This window comes from Pristiophorus japonicus, chromosome 4 (assembly GCF_044704955.1).
Source record: "Pristiophorus japonicus isolate sPriJap1 chromosome 4, sPriJap1.hap1, whole genome shotgun sequence".
NCBI lineage: Eukaryota > Metazoa > Chordata > Chondrichthyes > Pristiophoridae > Pristiophorus > Pristiophorus japonicus.
In genome coordinates this window covers 251066633-251082341 of record NC_091980.1, presented here as the reverse complement: position 1 = coordinate 251082341, position 15709 = coordinate 251066633, and the positions used below count along the sequence as shown (strand labels likewise).

The 15709-nt window shown below is 41.6% G+C and overlaps 1 protein-coding gene across 10 annotated transcripts in view; it reads left to right on the top strand.

Annotated features, from left to right (window-relative positions):
* Positions 1–14107, top strand: part of tdrd9 (tudor domain containing 9) — a 173002-nt gene extending 158895 nt beyond the window's left edge. For 4 of the 10 annotated variants that reach the window (XM_070879282.1, XM_070879279.1, XM_070879277.1 and 1 more), the window contains 6 exons: positions 854–963; positions 8585–8681; positions 9061–9199; positions 10425–10537; positions 12005–12077; positions 13431–14107. In XM_070879282.1, the coding sequence (XP_070735383.1) occupies positions 854–963; positions 8585–8681; positions 9061–9199; positions 10425–10537; positions 12005–12077; positions 13431–13520 (622 nt within the window). In that variant the 3' untranslated portion in view covers positions 13521–14107. The other 6 variants (XM_070879278.1, XM_070879281.1, XM_070879283.1 and 3 more) reach the window with 6 other exon arrangements.
* Positions 14108–15709: the final 1602 nt, after the last annotated feature.

Below are 15709 nucleotides of genomic sequence, written 5' to 3'. Positions count from 1 at the left end.
GTGCCAGCTTTTGGATGAGACATTAAACTGATGCACCGTGTGCTGACTCAAATTGATGTAAAAATCCCATGCACTATATTGAAGAGCAGGGGGGTTCTCCTCGGTATCCTGGCCAATATTTGTTTATCCCTTAACCAATACAGGTACAATGTCCCGAATCCGGAATTCCAAAAACCGGACATTTTTTTTTAGAAAAGCGTATTGCAGATGGAGTCATCTGATGTGCGATCGGTCCGAGCCTTGCCAAATGACCCTCGACCCCGACCCATGTGTGACCCGACCTGACTCGCGTGCTTCCCCCCCCCGACCCGATCTGCACTGTTTTAATGTCTGATCCAAAATCCATAAAAATACAAAAACCGGCACGGCCTCGGCCCCAGCCCCAAGTTTGCCGGATTCGGGATGTTTTACCTGTATCACCAAAACAGATTATCTGGTCATTATCACATTGCTATTTGTGGGAGGGACCTTGCTGTGCGCAAATTGGCTGCCGCGCATCCTACATTACAACAGTGACTGCACTTCAAGGTATTTGATTGACTATAAAGTGCTTTTTTGATGTCCTGAGGTTGTGAAGACGGTATATAAGATGCAAGTATTTTTCTTTATCTCTTTTTCTCTTTTTTGATAACAGCTAATGATAACATTCCCCTGTCTGAAATTGATAATGGGGTCTTTGAGCAGTGCCTGTTTTAAATGAAAGCTTTTAAATGAAGTGCATTCCCAGTGTTGCTTGAGAACTTGACTCTGGAGTTTGGGTATGCTTGTATGCACTTTTTAGGGAGAGAATGCATTTTTTTATACAACTAACTTAATTCTTCCAAACACGGTTTCATTTTTAATTTTGCTCCAGGAACGTTTGGATTGAGAAGGAAAGTATAAATTCAGTAGCTCTGAATAATGCTCCTGAAGATATTCACCAGAGGGTGTTGGTTGGTGCATCCGTGTCAGTAAATACATCAGGTACTTCAGACAAGGAATCATTTAATGGTTTTGAATGTAATCCAAACTAAATGCATTTTATTGTCCTGGCCCATATATTAAGTAACTCTCTATAATAAATAGATTGGAAAATTACTTCCTGCAAATGGAACCCCCCTCCTCCATATTGAGGATGTTTAAAAAATAGCTAAATGGCCCAAATTACAAATGATGTAAATCAAACTGACAGTGTATAAGAACATATAAATTTCAGCATGCAAGGAGACCATTCAGGCCATCATACCTGTGCTGCTGCTAGCTCCGTATCAGAGCTGTCAACTCTAATTATCGTAGAATGCCAATTAGCGGCTATGTTTTTTCTTACATTAACCAAATATTAATGGAACTTTTAAAAATGTAGATTGGAATTTTATTACACTCTTGATGTCGTTCGATAATGTTTGTGGCATATGAGAGAAAATTGCAGGTTGCTGCCACTGCATTCATAATAGAGCAGGATGCAATGCATATTAAGGTAGCACGTTAACTTTGTGCTCATGCCGTACTTGGTTCACTGCTGATGTGGCCAGTACTAAAAGTTACACCAGTGTATTACCATAACCAGTTCTGAGGAAAGGTGATCAACCTGAAACGTTAACTCTGTTTCTTTCTCCACAGATGCGGCCTGACCTGAGTATTTCCAGCATTTTCTGTTTTTATTTCAGATTTCCAGCATCGGCAGTATTTTGCTTTTGTATTACCATTTTTATTGGTTTGGTGAGGTTAACAGTCAATCTTCAGGATATTTTTCTAACTTGCCCATTTATAGCAACCTATTTAGTGTCAGCTGTGGCTCAGTGGATAGCACTCTCGCTTCTTGGTCAGAAGGTTATGTGTTCAAGTCCCACTCCAGGGACTTGAACACAAAAATCTAGGCTGACACTACACTAAGGGAGTGCTGCACTGTCAGAGGTGCTGTCTTTCGGATGAGATGTTAAACCAAGGCCCTGTCTGCTCTCTCGGGTGGATGTAAAAGATCCCATGGCACTATTTTGAAGAAGAGCAAGGTCGTTATACCTGGTGCCCTGGCTAATATATATCCCTCAATCAACATCATAAAAATAAATTATCTAGTCATTCACATTGCTGTTTGTGGGGGGTTGCTGGGCGCAAATTGGCTGCCGCATTTGGCTACATTTCAAAGTAGTTCATTGGCTGTAAAGCGCCTTGGGATAATCCGGTGGTCATGAAAGGCACTGTACAATTTACTAAAGAAAGACAGATTTGCATTTACAAAGAGCTGCAGTACAGAGAGACCTGGGGGTCCTTGTGCATGAAACACAAAAAGTTAGTATGCGGGTACAACAAGTTATCAGGAAGGCAAATGGAATGATTCACTAGGTTGATTCCGGAGATGAGGGAGTTGACTTATGAGGGTAGGTTGGGCCTATACTCATTGGACTTCAGAAGTATGAGAGGTGATCTTATTGAAACATATAAGATAACGAGGGGGCTCGACAAGGTGGATGCAGAGAGGATATTTCCACATAGGGGAAACTAAAACTAGGGGACATAGTCTTAGAATAAGGGGCTGCACATTTAAAACTGAGATGAGGAGAAATTTCTTCTGAGGGTTGTAAATCTTTGGAATTCTCTGCCCCAGAGAGCTGTGGAGGCTGGGTCATTCAATATATTTAAGGTGGAGCAGACAGGGAAGTGGAGCTGAATCCATAATCAGATAAGCCATGATCTTGTTGAATGGCAGAACAAGCTCGAGGGGTCAAATGGTCTACTCCTCCTATTTATTATGTTCGAAGACCTCTGCCAGTGCTGCTTTGAAGCCAGCCACCAGAGGGAGCAAAAGAGTTGCCTTGGCATGGTTCTTTTATCTCTCCTAAGATATTCTAAGTGAAATTAGTCCTTTTTAAAAAAAAAAACTATTGATTGCCCTTTTTATCACCTGATAGCTAAGGCTCTGCAGAAACTTACTTAAATGTTCATCTGTTAGCACACATTTTCATTGCTGAGTAAAATTAGTATTTAGCGCTATTCTCTGCTATGGCATTAAGCATCTGTACATTTGTGCTGTTAGCAATATTTTGGCTAGAATGTCAGCAAGTTCCTGTGACAGTGGGCCCTCTGGTGGTAAGACTTGTATTAATTTCAAACGGAAGTAAATTTATTAGCTACCAACCTTTTGGATAGAATCCTTTACTTTCAATTAAAAAAACACATTTTTGATCTTTCATTATCCACTTTATCATTAACATTGTTAATTTCACAAAGGCAGTTCTTCTTGGGATCCCTGCTGGTTATAGCAGTATTACCTAAAACTCTACTCCAACAACAACTTGCACTTTTGTATAAGCATCTTTTACCGTAGTAAAATGTCCTAATGTGCTTCACAGGAGCATTATCAAACAAAATTTGATGCCAAGCCACCTAAGGAGATATTGGGATAGGTGAGCAAAAGTTTGGTTAAAAGATAGATTTTAAGGAGTATCTTAAAGGAGGAGAGAGAGGCACAGAGGCTTAGGGAGAGAATTCCAGAAATTAGGGCCTCGGCAGCTGAAGGTACTGTAAGGGGTGGTGTCAATGGGGTCAGCTTGCCTTCCCTGACCCAGAGCGGTTGCGAGTCGCTCCCACTCCATGGTTCTCAAGCCTGGATTTATTAATCAGGGTGTGATAAAGTACAGCAGACAACTGTTTTGTACAAAGAAATGTATGGTTTTTATTCAAGAAGAATGAATACACCTTTTATTAATTTGAGAAAACTTATCACTTTAGATGAGAGAAAACTTATCACTCTAATGGGGAATCCTTTACTCAAACACAGCAGTACAACACCTCCCACCTCCCAATTCCCCCTATCTAACTAGGTTAGGCTCTGGGGCTTCAGGGACTATGCTCACCAATCCTTCCTTGACAGTCGGTAATGGGTCATGGTTTCGGGGTGCATTGGATTTTGTCGATTCTGCTAGCCATACCCCGAATGTAGGAGAGGACTTCTTGCTGAGTGTTCCTCAGTTGGGTGGTGTCCGCTGATGCGGTACGGTGCGTATTGGATTTATGGGGTAAGTATCCACTTTCTTCCTTCAGCAGTAGGTTTTAAAGTTCTTTTAGGTAATGTTGTACCCGTTGGGAGCTCGGGGATAACTTGTAGAGTGGAAACAGCTTGCGAATCTTCGGGTTTTCGTCGAGTTGACTTCGGTTTGGAAATCGTTGGTTGCGGTGGCTCAATATTACCAATTTAGTTACTGGTAATATCTTGGTGGTTGCTTCGTGAGCCTCTTGCTGCTGCGACGTGCTTGGTGTCCTGATCGTTTGCAATGCTGCCTTGGTTGATGTTCTGAAGAACCAGGTTAACGAAGCTGGTGTGCTGGTCTTGAAGTCTGCCAGGTCTGAAGCATACGAAGCTGGTGTAGAAGCCAAGTGCAGTCCTGGCTGTAAAAACAGGCCTTAATTATACTTTGAGACTTCCTTGTCTGTCCCCAAATTGACCTTGGTTCTTTGTTTAGGTTTTGCAGCCCAGCTAACTGAAACTTGATTAAGTTTTAATCTAGCATTGATAGACTTTTGAGTTGATGAGCTCTTGTCCATTGTGATAGCACTGTGTTTTGCTTCCGGAAGTCTGGCCTGAGCCAGATATTTCGATGCCTGTTGAAAAAGTGTTGGAATATGTACATGACATTTGGTTCCTCTGGGCGGGGTGGATAATGTTTCTTCCATGGTCGATTGTTTAAATGCTAATGTTTTCTCGGGGCAGGTTTCGGGGGTAAACAGTTCCCAGACAATTTGACTAGCTCCAATGTCCAAACTGGCCTTTTAGAGATTGACCCCACACCTTTTCTTGCAGATCCAATATTCACCTTTTAAAAAAAAAAAAAAATCCCAAACTTGGTTAAAACTCACACTGGGGGCGGGGCGGGGGGGGGGGGGGGGGGGTGGGGTGGTTGGTTCTCCCATGAATTTTGCAACTCGCTGCCAATAGTACAGCTGCCAATAGTATACCACTATATTAAAGTTTATACCAGATATCACAGCTAAGCCTTGTTATATATTAATCAAATATTTTTAGATTTACTCAGATTTGTGCAAGTTGAAATACTGCTTATAATCTACAAGCATGAATGGAATTCAAATCTGAGATAAAAGCCCACATGAGGAAGTACTTCTTAGCTATCCATTTTTAAATACTTAATGAGCTACCACAGGCAGATTGTCCCCTTCGTCCAATAATGTAATGATTTGACTTGTAAAACGCTGTGTTCTTTTGAATTGCCATTGGCAATGCATTCATTTCATGTGTTTTGCATCATTTATAATCACTTAAATGCGGTTAAGTAGAATTGATGAGTTTTAACCTATTTGATGCTGCTCATGGTTAGTTGGGTGGAGGAGAAAACGTAAGAAATAGGAACAGGAGTAGGCCATTTGGCCCCTTGATCCTGCTCCACCATTTATTAAGATCCTGGCTGATCTGATCTTGGGCTCAGCTCTACTTTCCTGCCTGCTCCCCATAACCCTTCAATCCCTTATCGTTCAAAAATCTGTCTACACCTTAAATATATTCAATGACCCAGCCTCCACACCTCTCTGGGCTAGAGAATTCCACAGACTTACGACCCTCAGAGAAGAAATTTCTCCATCTCCGTTCTAAATGGGCGACCACTTATTCTTAAACTATGTCCCCTAGTTCTAGATTCCCCCACGAATGGTAACATCCTCTCTGCATGTTTCAATAAGATCACCTCTCATTCTTCTAAACTCCAATGAGTATAGGCCCAACCTGCTCAACCTACCTTCATAAGTCAACCCCTTCATCTCAGGAATCAACCTAGCGAACCTTCTCTGAACTATCTCCAATGCAAGTATATCCCTCCTTAAATAAGGAGACCAAAATGGTATGCAGTAGTCTAGGTGTAGCCGCACCAAAACCCTGTACAGTTGTAGCAGGACTTCTCTGCTTTTATACTCCATCCCCTTGCAATAAAGGCCAACATTCCATTTGCCTTCCTGATTATTTGCTGTACCAGCATACTAACTCTTTGTGTTTCATGCACAAGGACCCCCAGGTCCCTCTGTACTCCAGCATTTTGTAATTTTTCTCCATTTAAATAATAATTTGCTTTTTTATTTTTCCTGCCAAAGTGGATAACCTCACACTTTCCCAAATTATATGCCATCTGCCAAATGTTTGCCCACTCACTTGGCCTGTCTATGTCCCTTTGTGGATTCTTTGTGTCCTCCTCACAACTTGCTTTCCCACCCATCTTTGTATCATCAGCAAACTTGGCTACATTATACTCTGTTCCTTCATCCTAGTTATTAATATAGATTGTAAATAGTTGAGGGCCCAGCACCGATCCCTGTGGCACCCCACTAGTTACCATTTGCCAACCGGAAAATGACCCATTTATCCCGACTCTGTTTTCTGTTAGTCCTCTCTGCTAATATATTACCCCCAACCCCGTGAGCTCTTAACTTGTGCCAGAACCTTTTATGTGGCACCTTATCAAATGCCTTCTGGAAATCCAAATACACCACATCCACTGGTTCCCCCTTATCCACCCTGCTCGTTACATCCTCAAAAAACTCCAGCAAATTTGTCAAACATGATTTCCCTTTCATAAAACCATGCTGACTCTGCTTGACTGTATTATGCTTTTCCAAATGTCCTGCTACTGCTTCCTTAATAATGGAATATTTTCCCAACGTTAGATGTTAGGCTAACTGGTCTATAGTTTCCTGCTTTCTGTCTGCCTGAATCTAATGGCCTGCATCCAGTGAATGTGACTGATACAAAATATTTGTTCAAAGTCTCTGCCATTTCCCTGAGGCCAGGGAACAAGTAAAGAGCAGGGCAGGTAGCAGCAATGGTTGAAGGAGAGACCAGGAATGGGTGAAGATTGAGACAGATGTTGTCATGTATTTCACCATCTTGCAATGACTATAAGTATGTAACTGTAACTCATGCATACTGTATCTGTACCCTTGTAATGCACAACCTGACCACAGGGAGTGAACTCCTCACCTGGGCTTCCAGGTATAAAAGGGGAGGTCCCACCCAGGATCAGCACTCTTCAGTCCTGGAAATAAAGTGAAGGTCACAGAGTGACCGTATCTGATATAGCCATGTCTCGTGTGAGTTTGTAACAAGGTGTAGAGACGCTACAGGTGTCAAGGAGGAAAGTTTGACAAATCAAGCTAGGATGTTACCGTGCTACCTCTGGATCAAGTAAGATAACAGGCAAATATCCTTAGGCAGTCTCTCTTAAGCAGTCCCTCGGAGTCGAGGATGACTTGCTTCCATACTTAAAAAATTAGTTCTCAGGTGACTGAAGAGTCCAATGCAGGACCTGCAGTCTCTGTCACAGGTGGGGCAGACGGTGGTTGAAGGAACGGATGGATGGGGTGCTTAGGTTGCCGCGCGCACCTTCTGCTGTCTGCACTTGGCTTCAGCTTGCTCTTGGCGAAGAGATTCGGTATTCAGCATCTTCCCGGGTGCTTTTTCTCCACTTTGAGCGGCCTTGGGCCAGGAATTCCCAGATGTTGGTGGGGATGTTGCACTTTTTCAAGGAGGCTTTGAGGGTGTACTTGAAGCGTTTCCCCCTGCCCACCTGGGGCTCGCTTGCCGTGTTGAAGCTCCGAGTGGAGCGCTTGTTTTGGGAGTCTCGTGTCAGGCATGCTACCTCTGGATCAAGCAAGATAACAGGCAATGCTATGGCAGCATTACCTATTGATTGATTTCAATGCAGTTGGGGGGGCAAGATAACATTACCAACTCAAGGATTTTAATATGTAGCATGACTCAGACTTCATGATACTCTTTAATGTTTTGCATATGACATGCACTCCCTGTCCACATAGCCTTACTTCGTATTTCATCATTTTTGAGTCAGCCTGCAGCCTTGGCTGATTGACTGCACAAGGTATCCTCCTCCCACCCACCGCCTGTTGGTCTGCAGCACTGGCTGAATCCTTTAAAGACCACTTGAAAATGCAGCCAGCAATGATCCATGGCTCCCTTCGTCACCCAACTCCGCACTCACCATGGAAAATGTGGACTGTGCCCTCGGCAGCCCTCAGCACCTTGCAAGCCACACCCTCCCATCTAAGGGACAACAAAGATTGAAGACAAACCAAAGTGTGACTAAAATAAAGCGGATGTTCCTCCCACCATGCTATTAAACTAAGGGGCTGCCTTTGTTATTGACCATTGTTGTCCGATTATTGATGTCACTTCTTTGGACCCAGTTTTTGCACCAAGTTAAGTTTGAGGTGAAAATTGCACCCACCACACCTCTTACCATTACCAGGGTAATATTCCCCCTTCCCACATTGTCCAAATGGACAAGTTGGCCAAAAATCTGTGCTGATGCTGATTTCTGTCTAACTTTTTACAGCAATCCAAGGAAAGAATTGAATTGTTTCAGTCAGCTAAATTGGAACTGGAGCCTGAAAAATGGTGTACTGTACCACCACCTTCTCAAGCCATTTTTGTTTGTATTTTTATAGCTGTCATTTTCTGTAATGTTTTATGAAGAAAAATGGTGTATTTACGTATTTGTAGTAATGGCAATGAAATAAAAAAAACACCAATATATTTCAGAATGCTAACATTTAACAAATTTGCCTATTTTATCAATATCTGATTTTGCAGGTTCAACTATAATTGTGAGGGAAACTACTTTGATGCCAAATATCCATGGACTTCCAGCTCTCATCTGTATGATATTTGCTCCAGTCATGGAACTGAGGTACATGTGAAAATGCGCAAGAGAATAACAATATTAAACCTCACTATTTCTCTCGAGTTTCTTTTCAGTCACCTGACATCATCCATTCTTCCTTCAACCAGAATAGTGAACTGGGCCACTTCTCTGATGCCACAATCAGTGGTTTTGATGACTGGCTAAGTGAAGATGTACTTTTTTTGGCATTATAAGTATTAAAGTTATACTCTTAAGATTACTGTTGTGCTCTTCAGCAGCCACAATGAAGTATGTGAGAGTAGCATAGTGGTTATAATTGGGGGGTGGGGGGGGGGGGGGGGGTTTGGCTGCAGTGTTTTGGAAATTAACTTTTTTGCTTTTCCTTGCCTATTTTGACCATTTAAGTCATGTTTTGTGTCTGTAGGACTGACAGACTGAGAAAATGTTACACTGGTGCTCTGTGTGGCTTAGGTTGGAATCCAATAACCAGTGCCCCTCTGTTGGAAGAGCATGATCTGGAAGTTGTATTTGATGTGCATTTTGATGTAGGTGACATTTTGGAGGTAATGTAGCATTACTTTCTGATCTGCTCAGAACGATGTTCTCCACCTGAATGTTGATTAAATTTTGTTAATTGGAGGCCAGACATTTGCCGACTGGATACACCCTCCATTTTAATTAACATTATATTAATAGCCAGTAGTGTAGTTAAACTGTAGATGGTGCAAATATTTGAAATTTCCATACATTTGTTTTAGGGCCTTGGTAGACATTTAGCAATTCAATTGTGCTGCTGGAACTATAGAGGATAATTGTAATTTAGTGATACAAACAACAGCCATATAGATATCAAAGATACTGGAGAGTTTGTTAGTGACACTTTACGATTCCAAAAATTAAGTGTTTAATTCACTCCATAGTATTTGATATATAAGTCACTTTTTTTTAAATAAAAAAAAAACCTCAAGTATGTTGGACATATCTACACAAGGGAGAAGTCCTATGTTTAGATGAAAAGCTACAGATGCTGATGATAGATGATCCAGAGGTGTAAATTGTAATTTTATCTTTTGGCAATGGTTCCATGTATCGTTTAATAAATTAATGCTGGCCATAGAAAAGGGAGAACTTATTTTTAATGCATATATAAGTAATGCGACGCACACAGTGCCTTGAGGTGCGTTTTTCATTAATTCCGTTCAGTAGTGTATAATGGTGCATTGTGGTGCTGAAAAAACTATTTGCTAATTTGCATTGATTTCTGGCATTCAAAAATTCTGGAGGGGCATTGAGAAGGAAATAGAATTTATGACCGCACAAACGCTAAGGCTATTTCTTCCTGTTGTAGAAAGGTGACTTTAAAAAAGCAAGTGTTTTCTTATTTAATTAAAGTACTATATGTCCTCCGACCTCATGAAAAATGTATAAGGATTGTTTGCTGCCAAGGCTGAACTCTACACTGAAGCCACAAGTGAACTGTGCTCCAAAAACCAGTTTGGAATGAGTCAGATAGGCACAGTCATCTTGATATGTGGCAGAGCTGTTGGGTTATTAAAGTAAACATTCTTGGGTTAAATACTTTACTTAAAATATTTTTTTTGTTCTTCAAAAGAAGCAGGCAGCTACTCCTTTAACAAGATTCATATCTCTTAGAGTTACTGATAAATATACTTGTCAAACTTCTTCGGTGTTTTTCTAAAGTTTGTATTTTGGAAGAATAGACTGAAATTTTATCCAACTTTTATTCTGAAAATGCTAAGAAGTGATGCTACAACTCGTGTCCTCTAGATAAATCTGCTGCGGAGCTCTATAAACAAGTTAGTTTGTGATGGACTACTGCATTCGGGAAACCTTGAGAAAATACGTAAACTACAAGATGAAGCTCGCCAGAGACTATTGGAGTAAGGGCGGTGGAAATGCTGTTATTTTATGTGCTGGTACAACCCAGGTAGCCTCTTGCTAATGCAGTGTGAAGACAAGAAGGTGACCTGTTTTAGGACTGAGCATTTGCAAACTGGATAAAATGTTTGAATCACATTGTTGAGAGAGTTCAAGTTTAACTCCTGTACATTATAACCAAAAATTCAAAAAACTGAAAATTTGTATCACAGATGAAATACTTTGAAAGCAGTCTACTAGTACAGCATGTAACCGAATTCTTAACAACATGCTCACTGTTTAGAAGTAACATCCAAGATTAAAGATGCATTTTACAGCTAATAACATACATTTTACCTTTTCTCTACATCAACTCAGTTGCACCACTTGCGAATCATCGGGGGAAGAGAAAGGGAACAGAGGGTGAGGAGAGGGGTAACGGGAGAAAACGGAATGGAATTTGGAGAGAGATGGGCTGGATTAGGTGAGGTGAGAGAAGGCAGGATGGGGTGTAGGAGAGGAGACTGTGAAAGGCAGGTGGAACAGAAGAATTGAATAAGAGGAAGGGCTAAATGAGGGAGGCAATAGGTGGAGGAGGAGGATTGATAATTGCTTTCTGTATTGGGTTGGGGGGAAGGTCGGGGGCAGGTTGATCGGTATGCAATTTCTCTTTTAGCGGGAAGGGGTGTGACACACTGTTCTGCTTTCAGTAAGAGTTGGTGCACTAGAATGCTTTCTCTCCCTAAGAGGTAACAGATTCAGTCACATTCATAACCTAGCTCTGGTGCAGTGTATATAATCCTTTGGTTGGTTGACTTTTTGAAATATGTTTCCTGATTCTTTGTTGAGGGCAACGATTTTCTTCTTGCGACATCACCGGTTGAGTTTTCTACTTTCCGGAGAAACATTTGCTTCAGTGTTTGATCACTGATCATTTTGGCTTCAGTGAATTCAGGAAGATTGCCTCGTACAGTTTTGCTTTGAGTTGTTAACCTGTGGAATTCTCCACCGCAGAGAGTAGTTGATGCCAGTTCATTGGATATATTCAAGAGGGAGTTACATATGGCCCTTACGGCTAAACGGATCAAAGAGTATGGAGAGAAAGCGGGAAAGGGGTACTGAGGTGAATGATCAGCCATCATCTTATTGAATGGTGGTGCAGGCTCGAAGGGCCGAATGGCCTACTCCTGCACCTATTTTCTATGTTTCTGAAAGTTATTTCTGCTGGTCAGTGTTTAAAGTTGGTGCTGCGCTTCCTTGCCAAAGACAACATTCTTTATGGGGGCTGGTTCTGTGGGGCCTGTGCCATAAATTTTGCAGTGAATGAATGGTTCTGCACTCCAGAGGACTTGCCATTTGCGCAGTCACTTTAGTGAAAGCAAGGTGTTGCCTAAACTTATGTTATGTTTACAGCGTCACCTACTGGTGCCGTACCAATGGATTGTGGAGAGTTAAATTCTGACAAGCTCTAAATTTTGGTCTGTTTACAGCATTTTTACTGGAAAGAAACCTAGAGAAACTGTTAAGTCACAAAACTTTGAAAGGCCATACCAGTGGAATCAGGTAGTTATGCATTTTCTTGCTTGCAACATAATCCTTAAAGGTCGCTGTATCACAACTGACATTTGCTGTTAACATTTTCCAAAACAAAGCTGTGAAGGTATTCCAATTTAAAACTTAACCGTGACTGATACTCGTTTTGCTTCCGTTCTAGATCCATAGTTGCCAATCTTGACTGGGTTGTCCGAGTCAGTGCTAAAAGAAATGAAAAACCCCTTCCGGTGGGGTGTGGGAAGAGATCAACTACAACAAAATTACCCTCCCAAAAATAACAGAAAAGGGTAGCCAGCCAGTTGTCTTACCCCAATTCTCAGCCTGTGCTTCAGCATAGCTCAGGCCACCTGGTCACAATGGTGCAGACCCACATTGGGCAAAGCATTTACCCATTCGAGGGAGTTTCATTCCATAGTTTGAAGTTCTTGTGTTGTAGTTCATTCATACTACACTAGGCTCCTTTACTGAAAAGATAGGGATGGGAAATAGCCTGGATGCTAACCTTTGATAATGTGTCACTCAAGTTATATAATTTGGTAGCTGTTGCAAATATTCTGAACCGGGTTAAGAATGGGATATCAAGGATAGTGACTGCTGTTATTTTTGAGAGGATGCATCTTGCACTTTAAATATCCCCCTGGTTCCACTCTCCACTTGAAGACATTGACGCATGTAAAAATAGAATACCATATTGTGAATATATCTCAAGAAATTTGTGTGGTGAAATACATTTTGGAATGCAATGAATTGTTGAGACTGATTTTCCTTGCGGCATGTGTGTGTCTATTTCCAGGGTAGTGGGCAGAGGCAATAGGGTCGGTGATCCATAATGTCAGGTCTTTGCCCCTTCTGCACATATCACATGTTTTCTGGGGCATCCCCCATGTGGACAGACAATTGTTCAATGCAAAGTACCCCCTACGTTATCTTGTGGTGATTCCATTGGGTGTTGGGGTGACGCAGCTGCCCTTTCAGGTTGGAAAAATCTGTAAAGGGGCCACCAGCAATTACCTGGAATATATATATTTAGAAAGTGTGTGAATTAGCCTGGAAGATGATAGATTTTAGGAAATTACAGAAGTTAATTTCCATGCAGTCTTTAAACTTGAGTTAAGTTGCTCTGAAAGGAGAAGATGTGATTGAATAAACTTGATGATGAAAGTCAGTGGCAGCTTCACTTTACAAAACAGTTTGCATTTTGTCAAGGCAGCATAAACATGGATCATCCTCCCATTAGTCTGAGTAGAAATAATACTGTACTGTTAGTACTATCAGGCTAGACTAGGAAGAATGTGGACAGGGAGAATAAGAGACAAGATGGATCAATAAATATGTAGCTTATATGTCTGCTTGTTTCTTTAGGTGGGCCCAGGACTCCTCTTGAACCAGTCCAGGGAAGAAAACAAAACGGTTCTGTACCAACTGCATTCCTTGATATTGCTGAATCCTTAGACCATCATATTAAAGATGTGGCAATGCTCAATATTACTGAGTTAGGAAGGAAAGGATGGAACCAGTTAAACACAAGGAAATGAATAGCATTTGTTGTTGGTGTCTGAGTGACTGTTTTGGAAGGTATTATTGTAGCTAATGGAACAAAAATGTCCATTTAAAAAAAGAATGATACTGCAATGCTTAAATTTGGGGTGTCAGATACTGAAAGACAAATTTTTTTTTAAACTAACAATGTATACCAAGTGCAAGCATATTTTCAGAAAGCAGCTAGCTTGGTTTTGTCTTCTATTTGACGTAAACTAATGCATGAAGATTTGGTTGTCTGCAAGTGGGTATTGAAAACAGTTGCCTGTTAATTAAGGATAAAAATTAGTACACTGGCAAAAAGCCCCAAAATAGTTTTGGTTTTATTGCTAAGCATTTGTAGCTTTTATTTGATTTCTTTGTTGAAGTGTACAACGAGTGGGCCTTATTCCATCAGATATAACATTTCTGCATGAAGTACATAAGAAATATCTTGTTCATTGTAACATTATTTTGTTTAAAGTTGTTAATAAAGAAAGCATATTTTCCAGCACCACAAATTATGTGCCTGAATTTAAATGTTTTTATAAAATGTGTTGTTAGAAATATTTGACTATAAACTGCAGTTCACAATGTAACTCCCTGTGCTCGGGAACCTGGCCAAGTGACATTGTGTGGTGCATTTCAGAGCACCTGCAGCAATAAAAGTATAACTGTACGCTTGCAAATCCTCCCTCATCTCAAATCATAACTGTTAGTTTCATTTTTTGGCTGCGGATTTGTCCAGCTTGCTAAGATATCGGGCCCAAGTTTCCACACGATAAAAAACGGGCGCCCCTCCGAGCTGGGCGCCAGTTTTTCGCGCCTAAAACGGCGGCGGAAAAAAAACATGCGATTCTGGAGAGCCCTGCAGCTCCTTGTCTGTTTGGCGCGGCGCCTAGGGGGGCGGAGCCTACACTTGCGCCTATTTTGTAAGTGGGAGGGGGCGGGTACTATTTAAATTAGTTTTTTTCCTGCTGGCAACCCTGCGCGTGCGCGTTGAAGCGTTCGCGCATGCGCAGTGTGAAGGAAACATTGGCACTCAGATATTTTTGTAGTTCTTTGTAGCTGTTTAATTTTTGAACATTTTTTAATAAAAGCACATTGCCATCAGCACTGAGGCTTCCTGCATCCCTTCTCACTGTCTCCTTCCCGCCCGCCGTCTGGAACGGCTTACTCCCCACCCCCCCACCCCCACTGCGTTCGGGCCCGCCCGCCGTCGGGAACGTCTTCCTCCCCCCGCCCGCCGTCGGGAACGTCTTCCTGACTAGAACTGCAGAAAAAAAAATTTGGAGAATTGTGATTTCTACGATAGTCCGTTCTCCACCAGTTGCTCCTAAAAATCAGGCGCAAATCATGTGGAAACTTGGGCCCATACAGTGGTAAGTTACAGATCGATCCCCAGAATTTCCACTGCAGTTGCCTTGGTAAGTTGGTGAACCAGAGGCCAGGTTTCCTCGCATAGGGTTCAAAACTGTAGACCTCGTAATGGTTGAACGAGTGACATTGGCAGAGGCCTCTACATCGCCATCCCCTTGGGCTCTGAAAGTACACAGTGTGAGAAAACAGGCAAAAAAATCAAGATACCAAGGTGTTTCTTCAATCATTTTCTTTTATTAAATTATTACTCTGTATCCTGTCGTTGACTACTTTCAAGAAGGCCTATTTTTTTTTTTAAAGAAACTTTCTGTTCTAACCAATTTCAAAGATGATCCAAGCTTTGCCCTCGAACGCGGACTGCCAGTGTATGGTAGCCTCCAACTGTGTTCGAATCCCACCATGGCAAATAGTGAAATTGGATTCAATAATAAATCTTTTTTTGATGTTTGCCTTCAAATTATCATGAACTTCTGGATTGGCAGAAAAACCCAGATAGGTCAGTAATGTTTTTCAGAGCCTGCCACTTGGTCCTACCTACACGTGAGTCTAGTCCCACATTATGTGGTTTACTCTTAATGTTCCTTGACGTGATCTAGAAAGCCACTCTATTGTAAATAATCACTACAAAGTTCAAAAATAAGAAGAAAATTGGACCATCCTGTTGACAATGACCCAGGTCAGACCCGGGCGGCAAGGACAACATGGACCTGCTACAAGTCAGAAGCACGAGAGGCAGTACAAAT